The 27745-nt window shown below is 48.2% G+C and overlaps 2 protein-coding genes across 7 annotated transcripts; both read right to left on the reverse strand.

Moving 5' to 3' along the window:
• Positions 1 to 1116: 1116 nt before the first annotated feature.
• Positions 1117 to 3452, reverse strand: LOC145713598 (N-acylglucosamine 2-epimerase-like). Its single transcript, XM_081792457.1, has 2 exons — positions 3200 to 3452; positions 1117 to 2857 (listed from the first exon to the last, which is right to left on the reverse strand). The coding sequence occupies exons 1-2, from the start codon at positions 3407 to 3409 to the stop codon at positions 2672 to 2674; spliced, it is 396 nt and encodes a 131-aa protein (XP_081648583.1). The 5' UTR covers positions 3410 to 3452; the 3' UTR covers positions 1117 to 2671.
• Positions 3453 to 5838: 2386 nt separating this feature from the next.
• Positions 5839 to 22884, reverse strand: ZNF275 (zinc finger protein 275). Of its 6 annotated transcripts, XR_014136811.1 has the most exons (7): positions 13695 to 13787; positions 13534 to 13613; positions 13123 to 13231; positions 12585 to 12655; positions 12275 to 12363; positions 8593 to 11962; positions 5839 to 7023 (listed from the first exon to the last, which is right to left on the reverse strand). XR_014136811.1 is itself a non-coding variant. In XM_081793459.1 (6 exons), the coding sequence occupies exon 6, from the start codon at positions 11902 to 11904 to the stop codon at positions 10777 to 10779; it is 1128 nt and encodes a 375-aa protein (XP_081649585.1). In that variant the 5' UTR covers positions 11905 to 11962; positions 12275 to 12363; positions 12585 to 12655; positions 13123 to 13231; positions 13534 to 13613; positions 13695 to 13787; the 3' UTR covers positions 5839 to 10776. The 6 variants fall into 6 exon arrangements, 5 of the variants coding, with proteins under 5 accessions (XP_081649585.1, XP_081649587.1, XP_081649586.1 ...); XM_081793459.1 differs by having other exon boundaries at positions 5839 to 11962; XM_081793461.1 differs by having other exon boundaries at positions 5839 to 11962; positions 12275 to 12366.
• Between the last annotated feature and the right edge of the window lie 4861 nt (positions 22885 to 27745).

Below are 27745 nucleotides of genomic sequence, written 5' to 3' on the forward strand. Positions count from 1 at the left end.
CTTTGTTCTCATAAAAGTGTGGAGCTTACAGTCTACAGAATTAGTTTGGCATTTTAGTTAACAGGGGAAAGGATGGTGTTGGGCAAAACAGTAGATTCTAAACAGATCTCATAGATGAAAAGAGATTCCTAAGTGATTAAAAAATCTAAACATGAGAAGAACTGTGAGAATAAAACTATAAAAAGTTATTAAAAAAAACTAGAGAAATATATCTTTCTAGTCTTCGGATAAAGAAGATGCTGAAGCGAGCAGACACCATAGAAGAAAAACGCGATACATTTGACGTCATAAAGAGGAAAACTACAACGTTTGCATCGCAATAAAAGCACTATAAATTAAGTTAAAAATAAGTGACAGTGTGGAAGAAAGCATATGCAACATGTATAACAAATGAAGGGTTCATGTCAAGCATATAAAAATCCCTACAAGTCAAAATGAAAAATGACAAAGAATAAGAACAAGCAGTTTGCGGAAGTGTATGAATGAACGATAAATATTTGAAAAGATGGCCACCCCGACTACACTAGTAATCATGAAAAATGCCAATGATGACAAGGAGACATAATTTCTGGCAATCAGTATTGGCTACTGTGTGTGTGTGGGGATGGGAACTCTTGTACATGCTTGGTACACACCCTTTTGGAGAGAAGTTTGACGGTATGTATTTTTCAAATGCCTGTACCATTTGAACCCACTTCTGGGTATCTCTGGGGGAGACTGCTCATTGTCTCTGTGCAAGGCTGTTCTTCCTGGGTGCTGGGTGGCTCAGCTAGACTGTTTCCCAGGCTCCCTTGGGGGCAGGTATCGTGGCCATGGGAGTAAGAATTCACCAACGGAATGCAAGAGTGAGTGGTGATGTGTCCAACTTCTCCCTCACCTGCTCAGGGGACAAGTGCTCACCCTAGATGCGCACGGTTGTCCTCCCTGCACTTCACAGGATCCAGAGCACAGATACACCTGTGCAGGAGCTGACCCAGCAGTCAAGGCAATGCCCTCGAGCTGAGCTCCTGGGCGTGGTTCCTGGACCACTGCTCAGCCACAAGGTGCCCTTAGGGTCCAGGATGAGGCGAGCTCATCAGGAGGAAGTGTTGTGAAGCTTTTTATAGCAACTCAACATCACCACGATATCTTTATTGCATTTTACAAAAGCCTTAGGCAAAATGGATTGGGGGGGTGGGTGGACATAAACTGGTCTTTCACCACAAATGGTTTGAGAAGCACTGGGCTTCCTGAGTGACGGCGTGGAAGAGAGATGTCCCTTCAACCTGGAGTGCTCGGCTGACCCTTATGAGAGTAACAATGTTCAGTCTTCTCTAAGCCACTAGCTGCATCATTGCTGGTCTCTTGGTTGGAGCCATCTAGCGCTGCCCTCCCTGACTCAATCTTATAGCAGTGTTCGTGTGTGTGTGTGTGTGTGTGTGTGTGTGTGTGTGATGGGGCAAGAGTGTCCATGCGTCATTGTGCCCATCAGCGAAACCCCGCAGGACCCCTAAATGTGCACCGAGGAGGGGAAGCTGGGAACAACGTCTGCTATATCCATGCTGTGGAGTACAGAGCTATAATTAAAAACTCTCTCCCAGGCATGCTTCCTTATGGATCTTCTGGGAAAGGGGGAATTGGGAGAGAGAGCAAGTTGCAGAATAAGCATATAGTATGAGAAACTCTCCAGTGTGTCCGTACATATATGCATGTAAACGTGCAGGAAATGTCGGGAAGGATCCTCCTGTCTGGGACAGGGGGAATTGAGAGGGGCCTAGAGAATGGCTAAAAGGAGCTTTTATTTTATTCCTATTTGTTTAATATTTTAAAATGAGAATTATATTCATGTTTTGCTTGTGTATTTAACAATAAATTTAAAAGAATATGAAATAGAGAGTGTTTATGTGTTGTTAATAATAATAATATGACACAGAATAATTCCTCACTCGCTGGTTTGGTAGACTCGCATAGTGGTTTGGGTTTCCTGCTTTTTAACGTGCCCTCGGGTTCTGGCCCCCTCGCTCCTGCCCTCAGTTTCACTCAGCTGCTCTGGGACCCTCCACTTCCCTGAGGACCCCATCGTAGCACTGAGTAGAACGACTTGCAGAATGGGATGCATCATTCAGTTGTTTGATTCCACGTAGGCCGTGAGTGTTTTCGGAGAAAGTCCTATGGACAATTCTCATTTTTGCCAGGATGAAATAAAGCAGAACTTCCAGGAGGAAATATCTCCCAACTTGTATACAACTGTTTCTTTGATAAATCATCTCTGATCTTGAAATAATAAAGAATGTAACACATGAAGAAAGGAACCAAGTTTCAGAGAAAAACAAGGCTCTTAAAACACATTTGATCTCGACTAAACACACTTCACACCAGACTTTATAACGTGCTTTAGGGAAATAGTTGCTGTCACAAGGACTGCTATAGTAACTAAACACAAAGATTTTCTGAGATTTGACCAAACTGTTTATCCTAGGTACAAACTTCCTTCTGGAAAACATGCTACTGAAACTTTTCTTCCGAAATCCAGTGGGCTGCTTGAAAAGCGTTAGGCATCATGCAGCTGCCGGCGTAAAGCCTGAGAGCACATGGCGCGGGAACCCGAGAAACAGGTGCCGGCAGCTGAGACCATGGCCCCTGGAGCGGAAGGCCGACCCTGACAGTCGGAGGGTGAAAGTGGACGACAAAATTATAATAACAGTTGCATTTGGAGACAGAGTTCCAAATTCTTCTTGAATTTTAGAAGTTCGCTCCCTGATAGTGACATTTGGCCAAATGCATCTCCCACACCTTCCTGAAGTTCATCCTCCAGGCACCTGCCAAGTCCGACCATCTCCAAGCAGGATATCCTGCTATCACCACCAAAGTGGCTGTCCTGGAACACACAGAGGCCTGGAAGGACTTGGCTCTGGCCGGGTCTCCTCCTCCCTCTAACACGCCAGGGGCTCCGGCACCCTCCCTCCTGCCCTTGGCCCCCCCCCCCCAGCTCCCCTGGGCCCTCCTCCTTCCCCAGGGTGTAGGGTCCTGCGCTTCCCCGGCCTCCGTGTCTCCCCATCCGTAAAGGGGACCATCGGCGCCCAGCTGGGGTGGTGGTGGTGGGGCGTGAGCCAAGGAGGTGCTGCAAGGGGTGGGGAGCGGGAGTCCCCCGCTCCCCAGCCCCCCGAGACCCATCCTGGCGGCCGGCGTCGGCCTCCCGTCCCCCGAACGCGTCCCCAACCTGGACATGCTGCAGGATCCTCTGGGCGCACCAGTCCCCCAGCTCCGCGTAGTTGCCCGCCAGCTCCTCGTCCGCCTCCCCCAGCTGGTCCACGAGGTTGAGCAGCATCATGGGCACCGCCACAGACTCGGAGGCCGGGGCCCCGGGGAGCCGGGGCCGGCCCAGCCCCGATGGGTCCTCCCGGACCCAGTACACGATCTGCTCCATCATCTCCACTGCTTCGCTCTGGGTGGGGAGAAGGGAGGCGAGGGGAAGGTCCGGGCTGAGGCCGCATCCCGGTCCCTGAGGTCCTGCCTGGGGGTGGGGTCCTGACCGGGATGTGGGGTGGGGTGAGAGCCCCCTCCTCCCACCCACTCACAGGACGCCTTCACCGAGGGCGGACTCTGCGCCCAGCATCGTGTTGGGTGCTGGGGGCCGGGGTGGATCTGCCCCACCCTGCCTCGGGGGTTCCCAGTGTGTGGATGCAGGCCACTGTCAGGCAGCCATGTCAGATCTGAAAGCACAGGGGGCTCCACGGAGGAGGGAGAGTTCCCTCAGGGCCAGGGCAGGGTGTAGAGGTGGAGGTGTGAAATCAGCAGGACCTGCGGACAGAGGAAGGGAGTTCATTTGCCAATATTGAACTTCTGTGTTTAGGTCTGTCATTTTTCTAAGTGTAACCTGCATCCACTAAAGTATACAAATCCTAGGAGCTCAGCTTGGTGAATGTAGGTCCCACTTGTGACATTTTGGCAACGTGTCTGTCTTGCCCTGGTGCTCTGTCCTTAAAGTGAGGATTGTGTCATCCGCTTTGAGAGCTTATCACACAGCAGGTGCTCAATAAATGCTTGTTGAATGAAGGTCAGAAAAGGGGTGCGGGGCGAGGGAATGCAAGGATTTTCTGACCTGTCTTCCCTGAAGAAAAAAATGGGGACCATGCTTTTTATTATATATTTTAAAATCTTTTAATCAAAGCAATATTATGGGCTCAGTGGGAAGAAATTGAAACAGCTCACCAATGTATAAATCAAACTAATAAGTGCATGAAACCATGAGAAGCCCAAGTACCCTCTCCTCTGAATGTCTGTGTCCCCCAAAATTCATACATTAAGATCCTATCCCCCAATGTGACCCCATCAGTTGGTGGGGCCTTTAGGAGGTGATTGGGTCATGAGGGCAGAGTCCCCATGAATGGGTTTAGCACTCTTATAAAAGAGACCTTAGGCACCTTGCTCACCCTTCCGCCATGTGACGACACAGCCAGATGACAGCCATCTATGAAGCAGGAAGCAGGTCTTCACCTGATGCTGGCTCTGGCAGCATCTTGGTCTTGGATTTCCCAGCATCCAGAACTGTGAGCAATAAATGAGTGTTGTTTTATAAGCCACCTTGATGGCATTTTGGTGATAGCAGCCTCAACAGACAACAAGGCTAGCGGCCCCTCCCAGGTGGGATGCGAGCTGGATAGAAGTGGGTTGGGGCAGATGGCCGTGGGCAGGAGCCTGGCCCGGGAAGTGGGCGTCTGGGGACTGTCAACTCTCAGGTAAGCAAAAGAGTTATTGGGGGTCTCAGAGGAGGGTGTTGTTGGAGAGGCTACAGGGCTCCAGAAGTCAGGGGGCCCTAGGAGAGGGTCAGAAAGGAAGATTCTCAACCCCCTACAAGAAGTCCCAGGATATCCCCTACCCTCTGGGCCCAGTGTTAGTTGTCCAAACAGATCTGTGGCCTTGGCTTTTGCATAACTGAAATTTGCCTGAACAGAGCTTGCATATGTTTGAGGGAAACATAGGTGGACTTCTCAGTGGCAAGTACATCATGAAACCAGCAAAGCAGATGAATGGTTCTCTCCAAACAACTGGCTTGTGAGCAGAGATGGCTGGGATGGCAGTGGGGTGTGGTCGTATCACCACCACCTGCCAAGAAGCTGCATTTGGGGTGGAAAATTAATTGATAGAGTGATGAGGATGGGACCCTGGGGGAAAGATGACATGGGTCTTGTCTGGGCACCTCCAGGGAGATTGGGATGGTGGGGGAAGGCGTGTTCCTTTCCAACAGTTTCTCCTTGCTGTTACAGCACACCATGGTCCTGGAGATCCCAACCCAAGTGCTCATGGGGCTCCTGGGTGCTTGCCCTTCTGGGACTGGGCAGCTGACTCCACAGCTGAGCCTTGTTTGTATTTGGCAGGTGAGGGGAGTCAGGAAGCCAGGGGCCTATCCTCACTACCTGCCTTTCTGGAGGCAATGATCATTGGAGAGAGGGCCAGCCACTGGTCAAGAGGACTGACCTCCTCACTCCCACCCTCACCTAGACCAGAGAGGCTGGCTGATCCTCAGGTCCTAGTAGCCACTTCCGTCACTCTATTTCTGGTCCCTAAAGGAGGAGCTCAGAGTCCAGCCTGGTGTTCTGCTGCCGCCCGGAATTCAGACTCTGAGGAGAGCCCTAGCCAGGGTGGGAGAAGGGACCTGGCTGAATGACAGGCCTCTTCTGCCAAGGGACAGCTCAAATGTCCATGGAAACCAGCCCTTCTAATCGGGGCACCTCCTGTCCCCTCCAGGCATCCAGTAAGTGGGGGTGGGGGGTGGGGAAAGAACTTTAGAGGGCAGAGAAAGGAGCAAGGGAAGAGCTGTTAACCGAAACTCTGACAAAATAAGTCAAGGAAGACCAATGCCATTTAACATATATTTATTGAAATCTACTTGATGCAAGGCACTGTGCTAGATCTGGTAGGGGAATCAGACATGAAGGATCACCCCTGTCTTATAAGAGCTCACAATCTAACAGGTGGGAGAGGGTGGGGAGGCCGAAGCTCTAGTGCAAGGCTGATTATAGTAAGTGCCATAAAACAGACAAGTTAAGGAGATCAGGGAGGGATGAGAAAAAAGCGCCAACAAATGAACGGTGGACTGGGGCGGACACAGCTACTCTTCTTAGATATGCAAATAACATTAAAGGCCAAGTTAAAAGAGACCATTTCTAGTTTCCAAAGTAAACAGCTAAACTGATACCATGAGAAGTACAGAATGTAAGTATACTAGTAATAGAGAAATTCTCAATTCCCCAATCTCACAGATTTTCTGGAAGTAGCGAGACACTTCCAAAATAAAGAACAGGGTGGGTGTTGACTTAAATCATTTCATGGGGCACACATGGGATCCGTACAGGAACACCCGGACAGAGGCATTGGTCAAACTCACTGAGACTAAAAGGCATAGGTTTTCCCCATCTGAGTGAACAGAGTACCACATTTAAACAGGTGTCTACAACAGTCAGGTGGGACTCGGGCCAGGAACTAGAGTCGGGTAGAACATGAGGGAAACCAGCCATGTGATTCTTCTCAGGAAGCAGCCAACTGGTAAAAGGCAATTGACTCTTGACAGATTGCAAAAAGCAGAGACCCAATCAGGCTGGCTCAGGTCAAGGGAGTCTCTGGTGGGGACACAAATGAACTGGTGAGGGCAGTTGCCAGAAATCCAAGAACATGATGGGGCCTGGACTGCCTCAGGGAGACAGCTCTGGAGTGCTTAGCAGGATCTTCAAGCTGGTGCCACCTATCGGGTCAACTCCCCTAAGTGCTGCGTGGCTCCCTCTTCCTTCCAATACCAACGAGAAGATTCTCTCTCGTTTTTCTTGTTTGCACTTCACAGAGAACCCGAAAGGCCCAGCCTGTCGTTGCCAGCCAGCTCCGATGACAAGGTGCTGCCCTTGAGTCAAGTGTTCAGTTCTGGTTTGATTAGTGTGGCCTGGAAGGGGAGTGAGGGTCACAGGGCACACAACAGGGCTGAAGCCCGGAGCACGTGGAATGCCAACACTGTGAGACAAAGGTACCCTCTGTGATTGGGTGGGGCTCATTCTGGAAATGCAGAAGTGGGTACGACACAACTAATCAACACAGTTAATCTTAATAAGCAGCAAAAATGGTAAACAGGAACTTTCATTTAAAAATTTCAGCAAGTATTCAAAACTTTAATAAAAGCAATGGAAGGTTTCTTTCAGAATATAAGAAAAGGATATATTTCTAACGCGAGTCGGCATTCTATGTAACCCAACTGCTCTTCATTTCCCTTGCAAAAGAAATATGGGTGATTAGAAAGAAAAAATGAAATGAGGTAGATACACAAATGCATAGACGAGCCCACACAATAGAAAGCTTGATCACATTTTGCATCTGATGTAGCAGTATACCTACAGAAGCCAAGGAAATCCACCCCCAAGTTACCAGAGGCAAAAACTGAACTTGGCACAACTACAGGACACACATTAAAGCCACAGACTGCTTGCGCCAGAGAGAGCACAGACTTCACCCGCAAACACAGTGACAGAGAAGATGCGGTCTTTAGTGTTAACTCTAGAAGAGGGTTTGGGAGAAAATTATAGAACGGGGAATGGAAAAAAGTCAAGGAGGGCAGGACAGGCGGCCAGGATGCCAAGATGCCATGTCCTGGCTTGGGAGAGAGGGAGCAGTGACGACAACGCTAGGTTCTGAGTTAATACTGTATCTGGATCCTTCATAAAACCTGACAGATGGCTAGCGAACAAGCAAGAAATGGCAGAGCGCTCCCAGTGAAAGCTGCCAGACTTGCCCCCCGTGAATGTCAAATTCTTTCCCGAATGACAGTGGTGTCAAACACGTCCTGACAGCTTGAAAAGAGAAAACTGATGCCGAAGGAAGCGGTGATGGCAGACACAGTTTCACAACTACTGCGAGAACTGAAGCCCACAGAGCAAAAGGAGTTGCTATGTAACAGGTGCTGTTGGCTTCTCTCCAGCCTGAGGGTCAGGCTGGAGACGTCACAGAGAGCCACCGTTGTGGCCCGGGGGGCCATTCCAGAGGACCTTCTGGCTAAGGTCACAGGGGTCGCCATGGGACCCTGCTTCCCAGGATGGGGGCCTGAGGAGCTCTTCCAGATGTGCCTGCCGGGAAGCTCGGCCTCAGCCTTGGCGGGCCCATCAGAAGCGTATGCTTCCTCTGTGGGCCCTCGAGAGGCCCCCCAAGCACGGCTGCTGGGAAGTCACACCACAGCCCCAGCATGGCTGGCTTCTACCTGCGGGTTCTGCAGGCCACCGGGGGCCAGGTTTCTGGCCAGCCCTTGCTGCTGTTCCCCCCGGGGGAGACTGTCGGAAGTCACAGCCTGGCCCCGGGATGACCAGCTTCTATTTCTATGCCACACGGGCCGTCAGAAGGGCATCGGTGCCCTCCAAACCCTTCTTTTGTCACCCCTCCCGGGCATGGCTGCTGCAAGTCACAGCCCAGGCCTGTGGTGGCCAGCTTCTATCACCAGGCCACACCGGGCATCGGAGGGGCGCCGTTCCTCTCCGAGCCTTTGCTCTGCTGCTCCTTGGGTGTGGCTGCGGGAGGTAACATCAGAACACGTGGGTGAATTTCCCCCTAGTTGCCCAAAGCAAAAGCCACCAAACTGACCTCTTTCTAGTTCCAGAGTCACTCGCTAGGAGGAGGATGCAATCCACATGACAGCATCGGTCAAGTGAGTCTTCTTGTGTTCGAGGAGATGTGTCTCTGGTGGGTCTGCTGCTCAAGCACTGAATCCGTGCTGGGCATGGCCAAAGCTCCCTGGAGCTTGGAGGACAGCCAGCTGTGGCCAAGACCACGTTTGGACCGCCCCATTGATCTAGTTGAGGCCCAGCCCTGCTGCTGCCAGGTAGGGCTATACTGAGGAACAGTCAGAATGTGCTGGCCATCCGAGATGGAAGTTTCTCTCGCGTGTCTGAGTGGCCAGGTTGGATAGTCAAGTACTGCCCACAGACATGCAGAGTCCGCATCGTGGATGAGGAGAGAGCCTGCTTCTGGGGCCCGTTCCCATCCAGCCTGCCCACCTGGTGCATCCACCTTCTGGTGGGGCAGGGCTTTCAACTTTTCACTTGTAATTAAAATTCTAGAAAAAAACATCATCGTATCTAACTACTGAAGCAATGAAAGTTACGGCTTCACGGACAACAGTGAATGCCCGGGTATGTAAAAATTAAGAGCTCGCACAACAAAAATGTAATAAAACTGCTCCAAAGAGCAAAGCAATAAAACTGGAAAAGAGACCGTCACAATCGATGTAGAAAGGACTGCTGTATAAAGTCATTATGTCCAAAGGTAACTTGATAACTGGTCAAAGGAGATGAACGTACGGTTTGCATGCAAGGAAACAGGAACAGTATTTAAGTCATTGCACGAGAGAAAAAAGATGAGACTAGGAGTCAGGAGGCCTGGGTCCATCCCCAGTTCTGGTACTAATGAGTCATAGGATGACGGCATTAATTATGGTGATGACAGGAGATGACCTTCACTGAGTGTGTGCCTTCGGGCCAGGCGTGGCATCACAGTTCCCACGATAACCTTAGGGGTAGTCCTGGGATCGCCCCTGTTTTACAGAGCTTGAAACAGAGGGCTGGCTCTGTATGAGAGGCTACCATTCCCGAACAAGAGGCATCACCTTATACTTGAGTCCTGGAGATGTCCCTGTTACGGGGGTGCCCTCAGCTATTTAATTCTGAAGAAAACAGTGCTGCTTGAGGACAAGACCTATTAGCCTGGAACAGACCCCAACCGATGCTAGTTTTGGACACACGTGGAAGTCACTGGAATGAACTGGTTCAAGAAAAATGGATGCAAAAGAAATGTAACCCAGATTCAGTACTTATTCCTAAGAGTATGACCTCACAACGACAAGTTATAGATGCTTCAAAAAAGTCTTTTAAAGGTCATTTGAAAAGGCAAACACATCAAGTGGTTATGTTGTAGGGCTACAGGACAAATTGAAGAAACCAACAATCGTCCTAATGTTATGTGAACAGGTACTTATGGCTTGGGAGGAAACTTCTAGCGAGAGCTTTGTGCAGGGATTGTCACAGTGCTACATGGCACACAGCTTAGATGAGTTGAAGCCATTGGATGTGCTTTGAAACTGTCGGATGACTCAAGAGGGGGCTGCGAGGTTGGGGAAGATGGTGAGGTCAGAGTTGCGTGTGAGGCTTTAGGATAAAATGATCTTGTGGAACGGAGTGAGGGAAAACAGGCGGCTTTTCTAAATTAATATATTATTCTATGTAGTATGTGATTTACAATATGCATGTATAACTGAATTAATAAATTAAATATTATAAGACATTTGAGTATTCTATTTACATCCCTAAAAATTTATAAATTCAAGTAGGCCAAACGACTCTGGGGCTTTGTTCTCTCCAGGAGAGCTTGGGTCCCGTCACACGGAGGCCGTCATTGAGTCGCTCCTGAGGGAGCGGCCTGGAGAAGAGGTCCTGCGAGCTCCTTCACCCCCGCAGGCAGGTGTCTCTTCTCTCCTCCTGCTTCAAGGCCCGTGGATGTCAAATACCTTGAGGGTACTTCCTGCCAGTTAAACGAGTCAAAATAAATTAGAATGTCGTAGAAGCAACTCTCAACAGGCAAAATGGGAAACGTGTGCACTTATAAATTGCTGGTGACGGTATAAATTGGGTTCAACCTTCCGGACGAGAACAGACATAAGCGCTACAAAACTGGTCATCTCCTTTGACTCTGCCCTCCCCTCTAGGGACTCGCCCCCCGCGGGAAGCCGCCGCCGGCCATGGGGCCGTGGGGCCGTGGGCCTCGGGGCCTCATCTAGTCATGGTGGGTTGGCTGATGCTTCTGCAGTGCCGCCCGCCTCTTGAACACGCGGCCACACTCGCTGCACTCGCAGCGTCTCGCTCCGCTGTGGGTCCTCCGGTGGCGACTCAGGCCGGAGCTCCGCCGGAAGGCCTTCCCGCATTTGTCACACTCGTAGGGTTTCAGTCCGCTGTGGATCCGCCGGTGCTTGATCAGGTCGGAGGGCCCCCGGAAGGCCTTGCCACAGTCGCCACAGCCGTAGGGCCGCTCCCCGGTGTGGATGCGCTGGTGCTCCAGGAGGCTGGAGCTCTGCCGGAAGGCCTTGCCGCACTGGCCACACTCGTAGGGCTTCTCGCCCGTGTGGATCCGGCGGTGCTTGGTGAGCTCCGAGCTCCTCCGGAAGAGCTTGCCGCAGTGGGGACACCCGTAGGGCTTGGCCCCGCTGTGGATGCGCTGGTGTTCGGCCAGGCCGTTGACACCCCGAAAGGACTTGCCGCAGTCATCACAGTCGAAGGGCAGGTGGCCGGTGTGCACGCGCTGGTGCTTGAGGAGCTCCTGGCGATCCAGGAACTCTCTGCCGCATGCCTTGCAGGCAAACGGCTTTTCGGAAGTGTGGAGCTTCTGATGGCGAAAGAGGTGGGTGCTCACCTTGAAGGACCGCCCACACTCCTCACAGTCAAACGGCTTCTCTCTGCTGTGGACGCGCAGGTGCTGACTGAGGCCCGCGTTCTTCTTGAATCTCTTCCCACATTCCTCACATTCGAAGGGCTTCGCCTCCCTCTCCATTTGCTCTCTTTCCTCCACGGCATCTTCCGGCGCTCGGCTGGGCCCCGGCTGGGGCTCTGCAGCCACGTGGCTCTTCCGGTGCTCGTTGAACTCAGAGACACCCCTGAAGACCCTCCCGCAATCGCCACACTCCCAGCCCTTCTCCTCGCTGTGAATTCTCTGGTGCTGCACAAGGAGGACCTTGAGCCGAAAGGCATCCCCACACTCCTTACATGCAAAGTGATGTTCTATGGGCAGGTTCTGGGGGCTCCCCCCACTCCCCTCCGAGTCTCTGCTCTGTTTGACCTCAGGGCTGGGTGCACCGGCCATCGGGGAGCTGGTGGACGCCATCTCCTGGGGCTGAGCGTCTTCACCCATTCTGTGCCGTTGCGTCACCAAGATGCTTTTGGAGACGGGCACCGCAAGACACTGTACTCTGCAGAGGAGGAGGGAAGGAGGTTACTTTCCTTGGTCAACAATCACCTTCCTCCTGAGACAGCTGCTGAGCACAGGGCCCAGAGACCACGCAGCAAGGTGGCCAGTGCCCATCCAACCAGAAGCAAGGACTACAGAGGAAAGGGGCAGAAAGGTGTCACTGCTGGACGCCCCCTACCAAAGGGGTGCTGAGGAGGTCTCCCCTCCTGTGACTGAGAAGCAGCCACACCCCCTCCCCAAAGGCTCGGCCGGGGCCTCCTCCACAGTTTCTTCGCACTTTCCGGGGTTCTTTTGCACTCAGCGGAATGCTTACCTCAGTCTGTGTTCAGGGATGGCTCAGATGCCAGCACCACGTGGCCTTGTACCAGGTGAGGAGCCAGGCAGCAATCAAAACAGGAACTCCTGCTGGCAGAAAAGGAAAAGGGTTTTGGTGGCAGCCAAAGATGCCATCAGAACACAGCCGGGTGGGGAGGGGGGCGGGGCGCACGGCCTTCAAAGTCGAAACTCTTTTAATCCACCAAGCATAGGTAGCTTGGCTGTGCCCTCAGGCAACTCATTCATCCCTGCCCTTTCCCAAGGGCTGGCTCCCGCCAGAGACTGGATGAGGCAGAGTCTGGGCCCACCTGGGTGGAGTGCCAGGGACTTGTTGTGAAGAGCTGGTCCTCCCTTTCTGCCTGCTCACACTCCTCAGTGCCTGCAAACGGAAAGTCCTACTGTTCCACGACTCCCAAAGTGACTCAGCAGTCTCGCCCCTCCCACCACGTGCAGCCCTCAACAGGGCATAGGGCCTTGCCATGCCAATCTCTCTCTCAACAACAAACTGTAATAAAATGGCCATTCAGTTTTTGTGCAATTTAGGATTAAAAAAAAAAGTTTTCCAAATGATAGTGGCCACTTTGTTCTAATTTCTTTCCCAGTAAAAACCTGAGGAGGCCTCTTTCCATGCCCTTAGGAGTTGGGAGGGGGCCCTGCCAATTTGAAATGGTGAGGGTTGGCAGACCCTTTGCATTTTCTTACAGCCGATCCCTAGGGTGGGGGGGGGCATAAGCCCCCAGAAGGCAAGGTTGTGCAGGGGTAATCCAGGTGCCCCTCAACCCTCACTCGGCTGCACAGGACCACGAAGCTGTGGGGAAGCTGGTGGAGGGCCAGGGGCATCCTTACCCACGGAGTTCACATTCCTGTAGTATGCCAGTGTCCTCTGCTCAGCGTCCAGTCTCAGGCGATCCTTTTTTGTGAGGTACTGGGCCACGTCATCAAATGTCACTGAATCCTGTAAGAATTCCCAGGGATAAGCAGTCCTTCTGTGCATTCTAGAATGAGGCAGGGGCAGCACTAGTAATAGCAGGGATAAGAGGTGAGGGTCTGGAGTAGATATGCATCGCTAGCGTGGAGATCTAAGCACAAGCGTCAAGAAATCCTGGAAAGAGAACTAACCAAGCACCAGAAGACCTGGGCCATGGCCTTCGCTTTGGCCTCCCAATGTCTTCCCAAGAGACCCCAGTTCAGTCACTTTCCTGGATTGAAATGCAGCTCCTGCACCAGCATAATGGGAATTATAAGCCCGGCAGGTACCCGTTTCTTGGTAGACTCTCAGGAGGACAGCAGAGGGATGGAAGGCAGCAGCAGGGGTTCAAGTCCTGTAGTGTGTCATGCTGGGAAAAGAGGTAGAGGCTAAGGCAGACTCAGGGAGCAGTGACAGTTTCCCAAGCCAGGCAGGGGGAAGCACAGCTCACCTGGGCCTCAAGGATCTCAAGAGGGCCTGCCAGGACCTGGTTTCCTGGGGGTCCATCCTGGGGAAGGGCAAGACCCTGGGGGGGCAGGCAGAGCTAAGGAAAGTGAAAAGAGCCATGAGCGACAATAACCCTGTCTCTGGGTCACCTAGGACAAGACTAGTGATTTCCTTTTCCCTGGTTTTAAATCTTATTCAGTCTTCTCTTGCACAGCAGCTGAGTGACAAGCCGGAGCCACAGGTATGCCTAAGAAAACAGACCCCAAACAGTGGAGAACACAGGTAGCAGAGAATACAGGCAGGCCAGAGAGAACCCAAACAAAACAAATGAATGTTGGCCCAGGAACAGCCCGGAGAATATAGACACAGGTGCAGAACGAATGGTGGCGAGCCTGACTCTCAGAGACAGGCCGGCCACAGGTTTCCTTAGCAGCCAGCCTCAAAGAGGTCAGTGCTCACACTGCCCAGGAACGAAGCTTCCCCAAAAGAATATCAGAAGAACTAACTAAGTGAGAAGTGAGAGACCTTTCCAACTTTGTAGGGGCAACAGAAAAACCAGATTGGGCCACTGGAGGCAAGAGAAGTTAGGTCTTCTTGACCAGAAGCAAGGCCCTGTAGAGGCCATACCCCATTCAACTGAAACAATGAACCAGGTGACAGCGAGAGAGATGCAGACCAGACCGTTTCTGTGGTATGTCTGACAAAATGAAAAGTTGAACAAAATTGCTGGAAAAAAAGAAGCCGCAAAGAAAAGATCTTCAAATACCAAGCTGCTAAATACAAGATCTGAACGATATGTACAATTTACCTTTTTCTCCCAGATTGCAAAATATGTGAAATATTGTAATTAAGATACCACAAACGTGTATGCATCATAGGCCTCCCATTTCAGTGAGTTCAAAGGAACAGGATTATGGTTTCTGTTCTGATATCAAGTCAATTCAATTCAATCCAGACCTGACTGAGAAGGAGGCATTATTCCAGTAGCTCAAGGAGTAGAAAACCCAGATACTCCAGGAAGACTTTTGCATAAAATTAGATATTATATTAAAAGGGATAGACAGAGACTTCCACTTCTGGTCATGATAGAGTAACAAGGAACAAATGATGTCCTGCCATAAACAAGTAGACAACTGGACAAAATAGCTGTGAAACAAGTTTTCAGACATTGGACAGCAGGAAGTGCTGGATCATGATCCCAACAGAAGAAACACAGTGGAGATGAGCCTCATCGTTGCCCGGCTCTGCCTGGAGGCAACTGCCAGACTGAGAGTGTAGGGAAGGGGGGGACTCAAACAGAGCTTGGTGGCTCCATCAAGACACAGACTAGCATTTGGGGCAGCTGATGCAGCTAGAGGCTGCAGAACACAGTTCCAGAAAGGAGGGAGCTATGCAGGAAAAACGAGCTCCAAAAAATCAGCAGAAGGCTCCCCTTGAACTTTTCCTAACACGCATGCATAATAAAACTCCCAAAGACTAGGAAAAGAATGACCAGGAAGCTTTAAGCTGAACAATTTCCAGGACACACAAAGGTAGGGAGATGTTCAGTATCCAACCAGCCAGGGTAGAGAGTCCTCCGTGATCACCGGGGGCATTCAGTATAGAATCAGAGGGGCCAGGCCTTGTAGTACGACTGACTGACCCCTGGAGTCACAGCTACCCTGAACCTGCTCTACAAAAGCTTAGAAATAAGCTTCAACGTGATGAAGCTGTTCCATAAATAACTACCTCCAAAAAAGGAAGTCCAACACTTCTCAAAGTGAAACAACAAAATCTAGACACTCAACAATATAATCTCTATGATGTCCAACATCCAAGAAAAAAATTACTGAAATGCCAAGAAGCAGGAAAATGTGACCCATGGCAAGGAAAATCATGTCAATAGGAAACACTCAAAAATGAAACTTACAGACAAGGATAACAGCTAGTTTGTGGATAAGTATTGAAAGAAAAACAGAAACATAATGAAAAAAATGGGCAATATAAACAAGATCCAAATGGGACTTCTGGAGGTGAAAACTATGATAGTTAAAATAAAAATTTCACTGGATGTGATTAACAGCAGATTAGACAATGAATCCCCTCCCCTCCAATATTAGAAAACTTGAGGACATAGCAATAGGAACTATCCCAAGTGAAGATCGGAAAGAAAAAAAAGATATTTAAAAAACAGTCTCAGTGACCTGGGATAACAGAAAATCACCTAACACATATGTGATTGGAATCTGAGATGAGGAAAAGAGGGAAAAGGATAAAAACATAGTTGAAAAAATGATGGCTGGAATTTTTCCCTCAAATTTGATGAGAACCAATCCCTACGCAGACTAAACACACAAACAACAAAACCAAAAAAACCACACACATACACCAAAACACACCATAATGAAATTGCTGAAAACTAGTGTGATAAAGAGAAAATCTTAGAGCAGCTGTGGGGGGTGGGGACGACCTGTTCTTTACAGAGGCACAAAGATAAGAGTCACTTCTTATCAGAAAATTTGCAAGCCATCAAACAACTGAATGACATTTTTAAAGTGCTAAAGGAAAAAAAAAAACCCTGCCAACCTAGAATCCTATATTCATGGAAAATACCCTTTAAAAATGAAGGCAAATAAAAACTTTTGAGACAAAACGCTGAGAGAATTGGTCACCAGCAGACCTGTACTGTGAGACACATTTTTAAAAAATGTTTTTATTTAATTTTGAGAGAGAGAGAGAGAGCACGTGAGCAGGGGAAGGGCAGAGAAGCGGGGGTGGGGAGTGAGGGGTGAGGGGTGTGGGATGTGGGGAGGGGACAGAGGATCTGAAGCAGGCTCTGCGCTGACAGCAGAGACCCTGATGTGGGGCTTGAACTCACAAACCATGAGATCTTGACCTGAGCTGAAGTCAGATGCTTAAACCGACTGAGCCACCCAGGCGCCCCTGTACTATGAGACATATTAAAGAAAGTTGTTCAGGTGAAGGAAAATGATACCAGATGGAAACGTGGATCTACTCAAAGGAATGAAGAAGAACAGGAATGTAAATATGTGAGGAAGTAGAAAACACTTCTACCTCATTTATTTTTATTTATATATATTTATTTACTTTTTAAAAGTTTATTTATTTTGAGAAAGCAAGCAAGCAGGGCAGGGGCAGAGGGAGAGGGGAGAGACAGAATTCCCAGCAGGCTCTGCACTGTTGGTGCAGAACCCAGTGCAGGGCTTGAACTCATGAACTGTGAGATCATGACCTGACCAAAACCAAGAGTTGGACGCTTAACTGACTGGGTCACCCAGGGACCCCCCACTACTTTATTTTTAAATCTTTAAAAAAAATAACTGATCATTTAAAACAATAATAATATTAAGGTAGTGTGGGGTTTTATAACATATGTATAAGTAAAACATATGATTGTGTGTTTTAGGAAGCCCTCCAAGACTCTGATGCATGCTAATAAGCCAGTAGTGAAGATAAAATACAATTCTAAAAAAAAAAAAAATCCAAAAGAAGAAAGATAAAGAAACAAAGGAAAAAGAACAGATGGGACAAAAAGAAACAAACAGCAGGATGGCAAACTTAAATCCAAGCACATGGATAATTAAGTTAAATGTAAATGGACTAAACACTCCAATTGAAAGGCAGAGGTTATTAGACTGCATTAAAAAAACAATACTCAACTTTATGATGTCTATAAGAAGCTTTACATATAAAGGCCTTAAATGTAAAGACATAAATAGTTGAAAAATAAAACAATGGAAAACAATATACTATGGGTCTAAATAATCCCAAGGACCAAAATAAGAAGAGAGGGTGAATGGTGAATGTGGTGCAGTGTTCAGGAGACCTTACTGAAGAGACCTAGAACTCGGAGCAGGAAGAAAACTGGAGATGTTGAACATAAAATCAACAAGTGGTAGAAAACAAGAAAAAAAATGCAAAAAAAATCAACAGGTGGCCAATATGGATGACATGCAGATTACAAAAATGCAAATCCTTCATAGAAGATGTAGACCGACAGTAACTGTTTATTTAAAAACTCCAAAGAGCGTAGGGGAAGGGGAGTGACTTGCTAAGTATATATTTGCATTTTAGGAGAAAAAAAGGAATAAACAGAGTGACTTGTAGCTGAAATGAGCACACCTATACTGTAACGTGTGCCACACTGGAGAAGAGTCTGGGTTTAGAATGGTCTTCTGCTTTCTGTTTCTGCAACATATGAATTTTTAGTGACCAAGCTGTATTTCTTTGGTAATCAGAAAAGAATAACAATTTTAAAAGATTTGGGTAGACTTTAGATAAGAAAGATGCTCAGCATGCAAGAGGGCAGGGCTAAGGCCAGAGAGACTATGGGGAATGGCCCTGGGAGCTGAGCAATATCCTGAGATACTGACATGGTCAAGGTAGATACAGGGGAAAGGGCTGCTAGGAATGTGTGGGCAGTTCCAGAAAGCTTAGAGATAGGACCACGGGATTGGGACTTCCTGGGCTCGTCTCCCCAGGTTCTCAGTGCCATGCACAGGTGAGAGCAGAAGGCATCCTTTGGTCTAAATGTCCACAGAAGCCCCATTCTCATCTTTAACCCACTGCCCAGCACGGGTGGTTCCTTGGTGTGTGAGTGAAGCCCTAGGTACCCAGCAGCCAAGCCCTCCATGTCCCACTGTCACCTGGGTAGGGCCCCCTCTGGGCAGTTGGATTCTTCCTGGTATATATTTGATGTCTGGTTTGACTTTGACTTCCGATACAGAACAAACTGGTCAGAGATTACTTATATAATTCACTGAAAAAGTTCACTTCCATTGACATTGAGCTTTTGCTCACAAGTGGAATGGAAAGAATAGCTCACATTTACCTTCTGAGAAAGATGACCTGTTATAAACTTGTCTCACTGTCCTCAAGCCAAAGACCTAAGGCCTTAACTCCTTAAAAAGACCCTTGCCCAGGCCACCAGGCCCATATCCTTCACCCCACATCTTAGTCATTCCTTCCAGACACTCTGGCATTCATTCTGTCCTAAATATGCCAAGGTGATGCCCCTCGGGGCTCTGAACATGCCACAGGAAGTTCCTTCTAAGAATTTAGGCCTCATTCAAGTGTCAACCTCCCCAAAGTGTCTTCGCTCTCCAGCCCTATCACGATGTACTCATAACACTTTTCACTACCTAAAAATCCTCTGAAATTGTTTTTACCTGACTCCCCAGGAGAAATGTCACCTCCCACAGGAGAGAGACCTGCTCTTTCTTGGTCACCCCTGGAATCCCCAGGAGCCCCTGGCACTGAGTGGACACGGGATAAACTGTGGGGGGAGGGGCATGTTAAATGGTGCAAACCTTCAGTTACAGAGCACCTACCATGTGTTTGCTAATGTGCTTCTCCTTCCCTTCACATAATTTCATTATTGCAACCTATAGTTATTACCACCTCCATTTTACACAGAAGGGAGTCATAGATCCAAGAGCTTAAGTAACTTGCCTAAGGTCCAGCTCCTGAGATTTAAGACTTTTTGAGCCACACCAGAGAAAAGAAATAGGCAGCCTTCTAACACCAGGCCGTATCCAGAGAACAGGCAGTTGCTGAATGTAACGAAGTACCTGTAGCAGACAGACAGATAGAGAGAGAGAACCCCAAGCAGGCTCCACGCAGTCAGCATTGAGCCTGACATGGGGCAAATCTCTGCCTCTTAATATAAGTACTATTATCTTTCTTCTTTAAGTGTGATCTGAAGTGTGGTCTAATGACTATATGCTCCTCGAGAGTGAAGGCCCTATCAAAGGTTGACTGCAGATTCCACCCTAGACACTGCAGCTGCTTGATGAGCACAGGGAAATCCTCTCGATGCTAATCCAGTGCCTGACAATCTGAGTAATGTATTCTACAACATGAGAGCTCACGTGAGTGCAGAAGTAGCCCTGATATGTACTTTAGATGGCAATGCAAATTTTAGTCAACTTACTTATGTAGACTCTTCTGTATAGAACCAGAAACATTCAGAGAACCAGAATAATCATTCCTCTCTGATACGAAAGAACAGAAATTAAGAGTTGAATTCAATGGAGACAAAAAATAACCCATGTCAAAAAAAAAAAAAAGGTAGTGAATAATTAGGTGTCTTCTGGTTGCATTTGAGCTCAGAATCCCTCCTCAGGATGTCTGGCTACTAGTAAGGGTCGCTTCTGAGCCTAAAAGATCAGTGTTTGACCAAGTCCGTGGCACAAACAGCCATGCAACCTCCCTAGCAGGTACTGTTTTTCCCTGCGCAGTGGAGCAGGGGTGAGGTAGCAAGGCTACCCAAACTAGATCTATCTGGCAGCTTCTAGAAACTTCTAAGGGGTGCCAGAAATACCTGGACTCCCTGGAACATCTAAATAAGGACCTGTAGCAGAATGTCCTCAGGCCCTGGAAGACAATAGGTAGCTCATGGTGTTCAGTTCAGTTCAGTTCTGGGCCAGAGCAAAAATGCCCTGGAGGGTGTCTTTATAGGTCAGACAAGAGACCTCACTCTTCAGCATCTAATTCAGATAGGTGTCTGCAGCTTTCTGTCCCATTCAAATGATTACCTAGATTCCCAATTCTCCTTATTAGAGATCTGTTTTCCTTTGAGTCTTGTTGCTTAGACTGAGAAGTGTCTGTGGGCAAAGACGGTTTAGTGACACTGACATACATGAAAATACAAGCACTTCTAGAATGCAAAGAATATTTCACACCATCTTGCATCCTCACCCGTGGGCATCCTCACCCTAACAGCATGACCAGCTTTAAGGCCAGCAGACGTGGTCTGTAAACACCCAGACTTACCCAAAAGAGACATACAAGGATAGCTCATTGTGTCTTGGGACAATTCTGAGCGATAAGTCAGGCAGGAAAGGTCCCACCTGTTAGACTGAAATAATTTGGGGGGACAGAAGCAGACTTGGATGCATCTTCCGAGAACGTGTCTGTTTGGGTCGTGAGTACTTAACCAAAGGACAGACCGACACAACACACACTGCCGAGATCCTGATCCACCCCGGCCAGGCAAGGCCAGGATGCTGACCCGAGCCTCTGGGCTGGAGCTGAGCCTGGCCTTCACATGCTCTCAACTTGTCTCGTCAGGATGTGGCCATGAAGGTCTTGTTTGGGCCCAGCCTGTACCGTGTAAGCGCGCTGTTGCTAGAAGTGGCAGAATCCTAAAGGGCCAAGAGAGGGTGTTTCACCAGGAAAGTCTGTTTCTCTTGGGATGTTTGTGTCTGTGTGTGTCTTTTTCCGTGTGCGTGGGTGGGAGGCATCTGTCTCCATCTTCCCCAGTTTTCCTCTCTCACTTTGCCTGGGCACCTGTCCCTCTCTGTTTAGGTTTCCGTTTTCTTTTCCTTCGATTAAAAGCCAGAAGGTAGACCAGAAGGGGATTTTGTAGTGTTTGTTGTACTTAACTGAGGAAAGGTTTATGTTGCCCTTTCCCCAAGAAGACGCATGGCATCTTACTAAAAATCAAAATAAATTGTGAAGTTTAGATTCATTTAGGTTACATTGCCCTGGGTATGAGAGATTCTACATGGGTATGGGGGGCTGCTCATTTGGTGAGCCCAGGCAGGTTAGGAGCAGGGCTAGATCAGTGTGTTAGAACTCTGGCTTGGGGTTTGCTAAGAACTCAAAGGGCAGAGTAGCGGGTGTGGGTGGGGCCAAGGAATCTGCATTTTCAACCAGCACTCTTGGGACTGGAATGTGGAGCTGCACTTTGTTAGTGCTGGGCCTGTCTAGCATCTGGAGTCTTCCTCACCTCCAGCACTCAGAAGACAGGACTCTGGCCTGTGAGCCTCCAGTATGGGATCCCACTGTCTTTGCTGATTGTCAGACTTCTCGGAAGAGAATTCACACTTTCTAGTGATTTTCCAAGGGGTCTCTCACCCAAAGAAGGCTGAAAATCACTGCTCATCAGGATTCTAAACATAGATCCAGGGACATTTTTGGGGAATGGACTGGACTGTGCAAGGCACGGTGCAAGCTGCTTCTACTTAAAGGCTCAATGGGGAAGGGAGGATGGGGAATGGGGTGAGGCAGCATTAGTACCCAGAGGGGGTGCTGTTCTGGCAATCTCATCTGAAATCCTTTGGTAAAGGAAAAATGTCGGGTCTGAGGTTTAAGAGAAAATATTTCACTGACCAAAGAGACCGGAGGGGGGCTGGCAGCCAGGCTAGGCCAATGCTGGCTGGAGGGCGTCAGTTGGAACAGGGTGGGACCTCCGGGAAGAGGGCCAGGATTTTGGGGGGGGGGGGTGGTGGTGGTGTTTGAATGGGACCATGGGCTTTGGGCCGCAGGCAAGCGTGTGTTTGTGGGGGTAGGATGGAAAAAGACATGTAATTAATCACCCAAATATAGACTAGAGGAGGCAGCAAAGGAGTTTAAGGGGGGGGGGCACAGGAGCAGGAGATATGGCCCCCCAGAAGGGTGACAGAAAAAGCCCTGTTCAGACCCAGAGCCTGGAGCTCATCTTCACCCAGCAAGGGCTGCCCCCCCTTGCTCTCCCTCACAGTTCTTGGACTCTGGGCTAGTCCCCCATCCCTCCCCGCCACCCTGAGGCTCAACCCCCACCCAAAAGAAAAGGAGGAACTCCATCAGCAGGAACCGTCCTCAGCTCATCCATCCAGCGCCCCTGACTGCGTCTCAGCCCCTCCCCCAGACCGGGAAAAAGCCCTTTAACCTTCCCAACGCCCCCTCCCCCTTAGCCTCCATTGCTCTGGCGCAGGGGTCCCCTCCTTCCCATAACGACCAGTTCCCACTTCCTCGTGTCCCCTCAAAAGCAGCGTAGGCCTCGGCACATCCGTGATTCCCGCTCCGAACGCCGGCCCCCGCGAGAAGGCCTTCGGGCCTCCTCGTACCCGCCATAAGAGACTCGTCCTTCACTCTGGATGGCCTCAGGGCCGAGCGGGCCCCGAGGCGCCCCCCAAAAAACGCCCCCAAAAAACGCTTGGCCGCCCCCCACCGCACACTCTGCGGAACACTCACCCTAGCTTCGCGCACTCTCCCAGGCCGCCCCCCTGCGAATCCTCGCGTGGCCCAAACGATCAGCCCAATCCTGCACACCCGCCCGCTCCCTGCGCACATCCTCCCGTGGCCTTCACGCTCACCCCGGCCCCGTGGCGGCCGACGCGCGGACCTCGGCGGAGCGGCGTTGGCGAGGCCCAGGCAGGCCCGGCGTGGCAGGAAACGCCACGGAGCCGCCCGCGCGCGGCTGAGCCCAGCAGCCCCGCGGCGCGTTTCCGGAGCCGCGGGCGCAGCCGGGGGTAGTGGGGGAGCAAGGCCCGCCCCGGCCCCGGCCCCGCCCGGTCAGCCAGCCCCAATTGGCCCGGAGAGGGGGCGGGGCGGGGCGGGGGCGGGGCTGAGGCCCAGGGGGAGGGGCGGGCGCGACTGCGGGGGATCTGCGCGTCCCGGCCAGATTCCTAAGTGGAGGAGGGAGGAGTGGAATGAATGTGGTAATGAGTGAGTGAATGAATGAATGCATGAATGAATGAATGAATGAATGAGTGATCGAACGAAGCAACCAGCCCATGAAAGAAGGAACGAAGCAATGGAAAGAACCCTGCCCCCTCGGACGCCTTCTGGATGCTAGTGACGGTGGGGGGACGGGAACCGAAAGCGAAGCAGAGCAAAGCCAGATCTCACGCGAGGGGTCAAAGCTCCTTACTGAGTCACCAATGCCGTTGTGAGCTCTTACTGTGCCAGGCAGTAAGAATACAGCTGTGAGCAAAACCAGGCCGGATCCCTGCCCTCAGGGGGTGCGTATTTGGCGCCAAAAGCTCGTGTGTGTGTGTGTGTGTGTGTGTGTGTGTGTGTGTGTGTGTGTGTGTAGGCGCGCACCCATGTGGGAATAGGGGTAGAGGGGAAAGGCATTTGAGTTAATTTCAAAATAGGTCATACTATGAAGAAAAACCAACAGGATTCTTCGATGGGGGTGGTGGGGGGGAGCGCTGCAAGTAGTGACAGCCAGTTCCAGAAGAATTCGCTGCCAGTCATTAGAAATCTAGGAAGCTGCTGCTGCCCTGCAGTGTGCTACGCTCGTTAGTGCTTCCTTGAAGACTCTTGTTTCCTAAGGAAGACTATAATTAACAAGGATCAACATAAAATGCATAAGAGTGATAAGAACTGTAAAGAGCACCATTTAAGGTGATGTTTGGGAGTGATGGGTGGAGGAATTGGGTGAGGCTACCATTGAGATGAGGCTTCAATGACAAGGACTCAACCATGGGAAGAGAGGAAGGACATCTTCAGGCAAAAGGGACAGCAACTGCAAAGACCATGTGTCAGGAACAAATTGGGTATATCCTAGGATCAAAAGGAAAATGCTGAAGTGTAGTAAGCCAAGGGAAAGAAAGAGCCACACAGGTGGGGTGAAGCTGGGCACTTGAAATTGAGTCTGAAGGACACGATTTAACATTTTTCTTTATTCCTTATTAATAAGCATTTAATGCTTTATTAGTGATAATGATAACCAACTTCTTTTTAAGGTTTATTTTTTTTTTTTACTTTTAGAAGGAGACAGAGAGAGAAGGGAAGGGGCAGAGAGAGAAAGGGAGAGAGAATCTCAAGCAGGCTCTGTGCTGTCAGAGCCCTTACACGGGGCTCGAACTTACCTGACAGGTGCCAAAATCAAGAGACAGATGCGTAACCGAGTGAGCCACCCTGGCACCCCAGTGATAACCGACTTCTTAAATATTCTTGTAACCATTTTAGATGTTAACAACTCTTTTCTTATTTTCCTTCAGATTTTATTATGACAGCTTTGCAACATATGGATCAATTCAAAGATCTGTACCCAGGTACCAATCACCAATATTCTACAATTAGCCTTATGCTCTACTTGCTTGATTGTAAGGTCATCCTTAATTTACTGATACATTTCAAAGCACGCTGCACACATCAGTATGCTTCACCTCTAAACACCTCAGCATGCATAGCATTAACTAGAGATGGATACCTGTTTACTGTTTTGGGGGAGGTAAAATTTACTACAGAAAAACACACAAATCGTAAGTGCCCCATGTAGTGAGTTTTGACAAATGCATACTCCAAGCTCCTGTCAAGATACAGAAGATGCAACACCCTAGAAATTTCCCTTGTGCCCGTTTCCAGTCAGTCACCACCACAATCCCACACAAAGGCAACCACAGTGCTAAGTTTTCTCCAGCATAGGTAACTTTTGCTATTTGAGGACTTCATATGGATGGAATCATACAGTATGTACTATTTTGTGTCTGGATTCTTTCATTCAGTATGATGTTGAGATTTTTCTATGTTGTTGAATGTGTTGTTGCTTCTTTCCCTTTATTACTGAGTAGTATTCCATTGTCTGGATATATCCAAGTTGGTTTATTCATTCACCAGTTTATGATCTGGGCGGTTTCCATTTTGGACTATGATAAATAAGGCTGCTCTGAACATTCGTCTACAAGTTTGTGTGGACATTTGCTTTCATTTTACTTAGATAAGTACCTAGAAAGGGAATTGCCACGTCATAGGATAGTTGTTTTATAAGAAACTGCCAGAATATTCTGTAAAGTGGTTGTACAATTTATGTTCCTACCAGAAATGTACAAGAGTTCCTTTTCTTTCCAATCTTCCTTAACGTTTAGGGATGTCAACCTTTATTTTTAGCTATTTAAGTGGGTGTGAAGTGGCAACTCATTGTGATTTTAATTATCATCTCCCTGATGACTAATCATGTTGAGGATGATGTTTTTCTGTGCTTACTGGCCATTTCTATATTTTCTTTTGTAAAGTGTCTATTCAAATAGATTTCCCACTTTTATAGGGTCATTTGTCTTTTTACTATTTACTCTTGTAGGTGTTTTTTTTTTAAACAGATCTTTTGAGGTATATTTGACATAAGATAACCAGACGTCTTTAAACTGTACTATCTCATGAGGTTTGACATATATATTTCCATGAAACCATCACCACAATCAAAGCAATAAACATATCCATTACTCTCATTTTCCTGTGTCCTTTGTAGTCCCTCTCTCCTGTCTCTTCTTGCTCCTTTGCCCCTCTTGTCTTCAAGCAACCACTGATCTGCTTTCTGTCACTATAAGGTAGTTTGCATTTTCTAGGGTTTTATATAAATGGAATCATAAAATCACTGTTCTGTTGGATGTACCATAATGGGTTTATTCATTCATTGGTTGATGGACATTTGGGTTGTTTCCAGTTTAGGGCAACTACAAATAAAGCTGCTACAAACATTTGTGTATATTCCTTTATACATACATATATTTCCTTGGATAACTACCAACAATAGTATGACTGGATAATACAGTAGAGGTATGCTTAGCTTTTTAAAAAATTACCAATTGTTTTCCAAAGTGGTTGTACCATTTTACATTCCCACTAGTACTGTAGGAGAGTTCCAGTTCCACATTCTTGTCAGTACTTGGTATGGTCAGTCTTCTGAATTTTAGCCATTCCAGTAGCTGTATAGTATAATCTCATTCTGGTTTTAATCTAGATTTTCCTGACTAATGATGTTGAGCATATTTTCATGTCCTCATTGGCCATCATACATCTTCTTTAGTGAAATGTCTGCTTAAACCTTTTGGCCCTGTTATTATTATTGGGTGGCTTTTCTTACTATTCAGTTATAACAGTTCTTTATATATTCTAGATACAAGTCTTTTGTCAGGTATATGCTTTGCAAGCCTTTTCTCCCAGTCTGTGGCTTGTCTCTTCATTTTCTTAACAGTGTCTTTTGAAGAGCAGAAATTCTAATTTTGATGAGGTTAAATTTATCAGTCTGCTCGTTTATGGATTGTGCTTTTGGTGTCACATCTAAGATCTATTTATTTATTTATTATTAAAATTAAAAAAAATTTTTTTTTGAGAGAGAGTGGGAGAGAGAGAGCACGCGCGTGTGCGCACACACAGACACACACACACACACACACACACACACACACACAAAGTGGGGGAGGGGCAGAGAGGGAGACAGAATCCAAAGCAGGCTCCAGTCTCTAAGCTGTCAGCACAGAGTCCTACGTGGGGCTCAAACTCATGATCTGTGAAATCATGACCTGACCTGAAGTTCGGACTAAGCACCCAGGTGCCCCTAAGATATCTTTATTTAACCCGAGGTCATAAAGATCTTGTTTTCTTTTAGAAGTTTTATGGTTTTAGGTTTTATACTTATTTAGGTTTCTCATCCATTTTGAGTCAATTTTTGTATGTAGTGTGAGATAAGAGTCAAAGTTCATTTTTGTGCCTGTGGTTATTCAATTATTCCAGCATCATTTGTTGAAGAGACTATCTTTCTTTACTGTCTTTTTTTGGTGCCTGTATTAAATATCAGTAAATGTGTGGATTCAAGACTCTTTTTGCTGTTCTGTTGATGTATTTTCTATCTTTACAACAATGACATACAGTTTTGATTTGTGTAGTTTTTTTAATGTTTATTTATTTTTGAGAGATAGAGAGACAGAGTGTGAGTGGGGGAGGGGCAGAGAGAGAAGGAGACACAGAATCCAAAGCAACCCTCAGGCTCTGAGGTGTCAGCACAGAGCCTATGCGGGGCTCAAACCCACAAACCATGAGATCATGACCTGAGCCAAAGCTGGATGCTTAACCAACTGAGCCACCCAGGCATCCTGATTTGTATAGTTTTATAATCTTTGAAATCAGGTAATTTAAGTTCTACAACTTTGTATTTTTCAGTATTGTCTTAACTAGTCCAGGTGTTTTGCATTCCCATATAAATTTTAGAATCATCTTAGTTTCCAGAAAAAAAAATAAAAAGTCTGCTGGGATTTTAATTAGGACTGGATTAGGACTAATCTGTAGATTAGTTTGGGGAGAACTGACATCTTTTTTAAAATATTTATTTATTTTTGAGAGACAGAGAGAGACAGAGTGTGAGCAGGGGAGGAGCAGAGAGAGAGGGAGACACAGAAACCGAAGCAGGCTCCAGGTTCTGTGCTATTAGCACAGAACCTGATGCAGGGCTTGAACTCATGAGCTGTGAGATCATGACCTGAGCCAAAGTCTAAAGCTTAACTCACTGAGCCACCCAGGCACCCTGGGGAAGATTGACATCTTAACAATATTGAATATTTTGAC

The sequence above is a fragment of the Panthera onca genome, chromosome X, assembly GCF_046562875.1.
Source record: "Panthera onca isolate mPanOnc1 chromosome X, mPanOnc1 haplotype 2, whole genome shotgun sequence".
NCBI classification, from domain to species: Eukaryota; Metazoa; Chordata; class Mammalia; order Carnivora; family Felidae; genus Panthera; species Panthera onca.

Coding starts and splice junctions, on each gene's coding strand:
- LOC145713598 (XM_081792457.1), bottom strand. CDS start 3,409: ATGATGGAGCAGATCGTGTACTGGGTCCGGGAGGACCCATCGGGGCTG. Junction 2,858..3,199: donor GGATCCTGCAGCATGTCCAG/GTTGGGGACGCG, acceptor TGTGTGTTCCAG/GACAGCCACTTTGGTGGTGA.
- ZNF275 (XM_081793460.1), bottom strand. CDS start 11,904: ATGGGTGAAGACGCTCAGCCCCAGGAGATGGCGTCCACCAGCTCCCCG.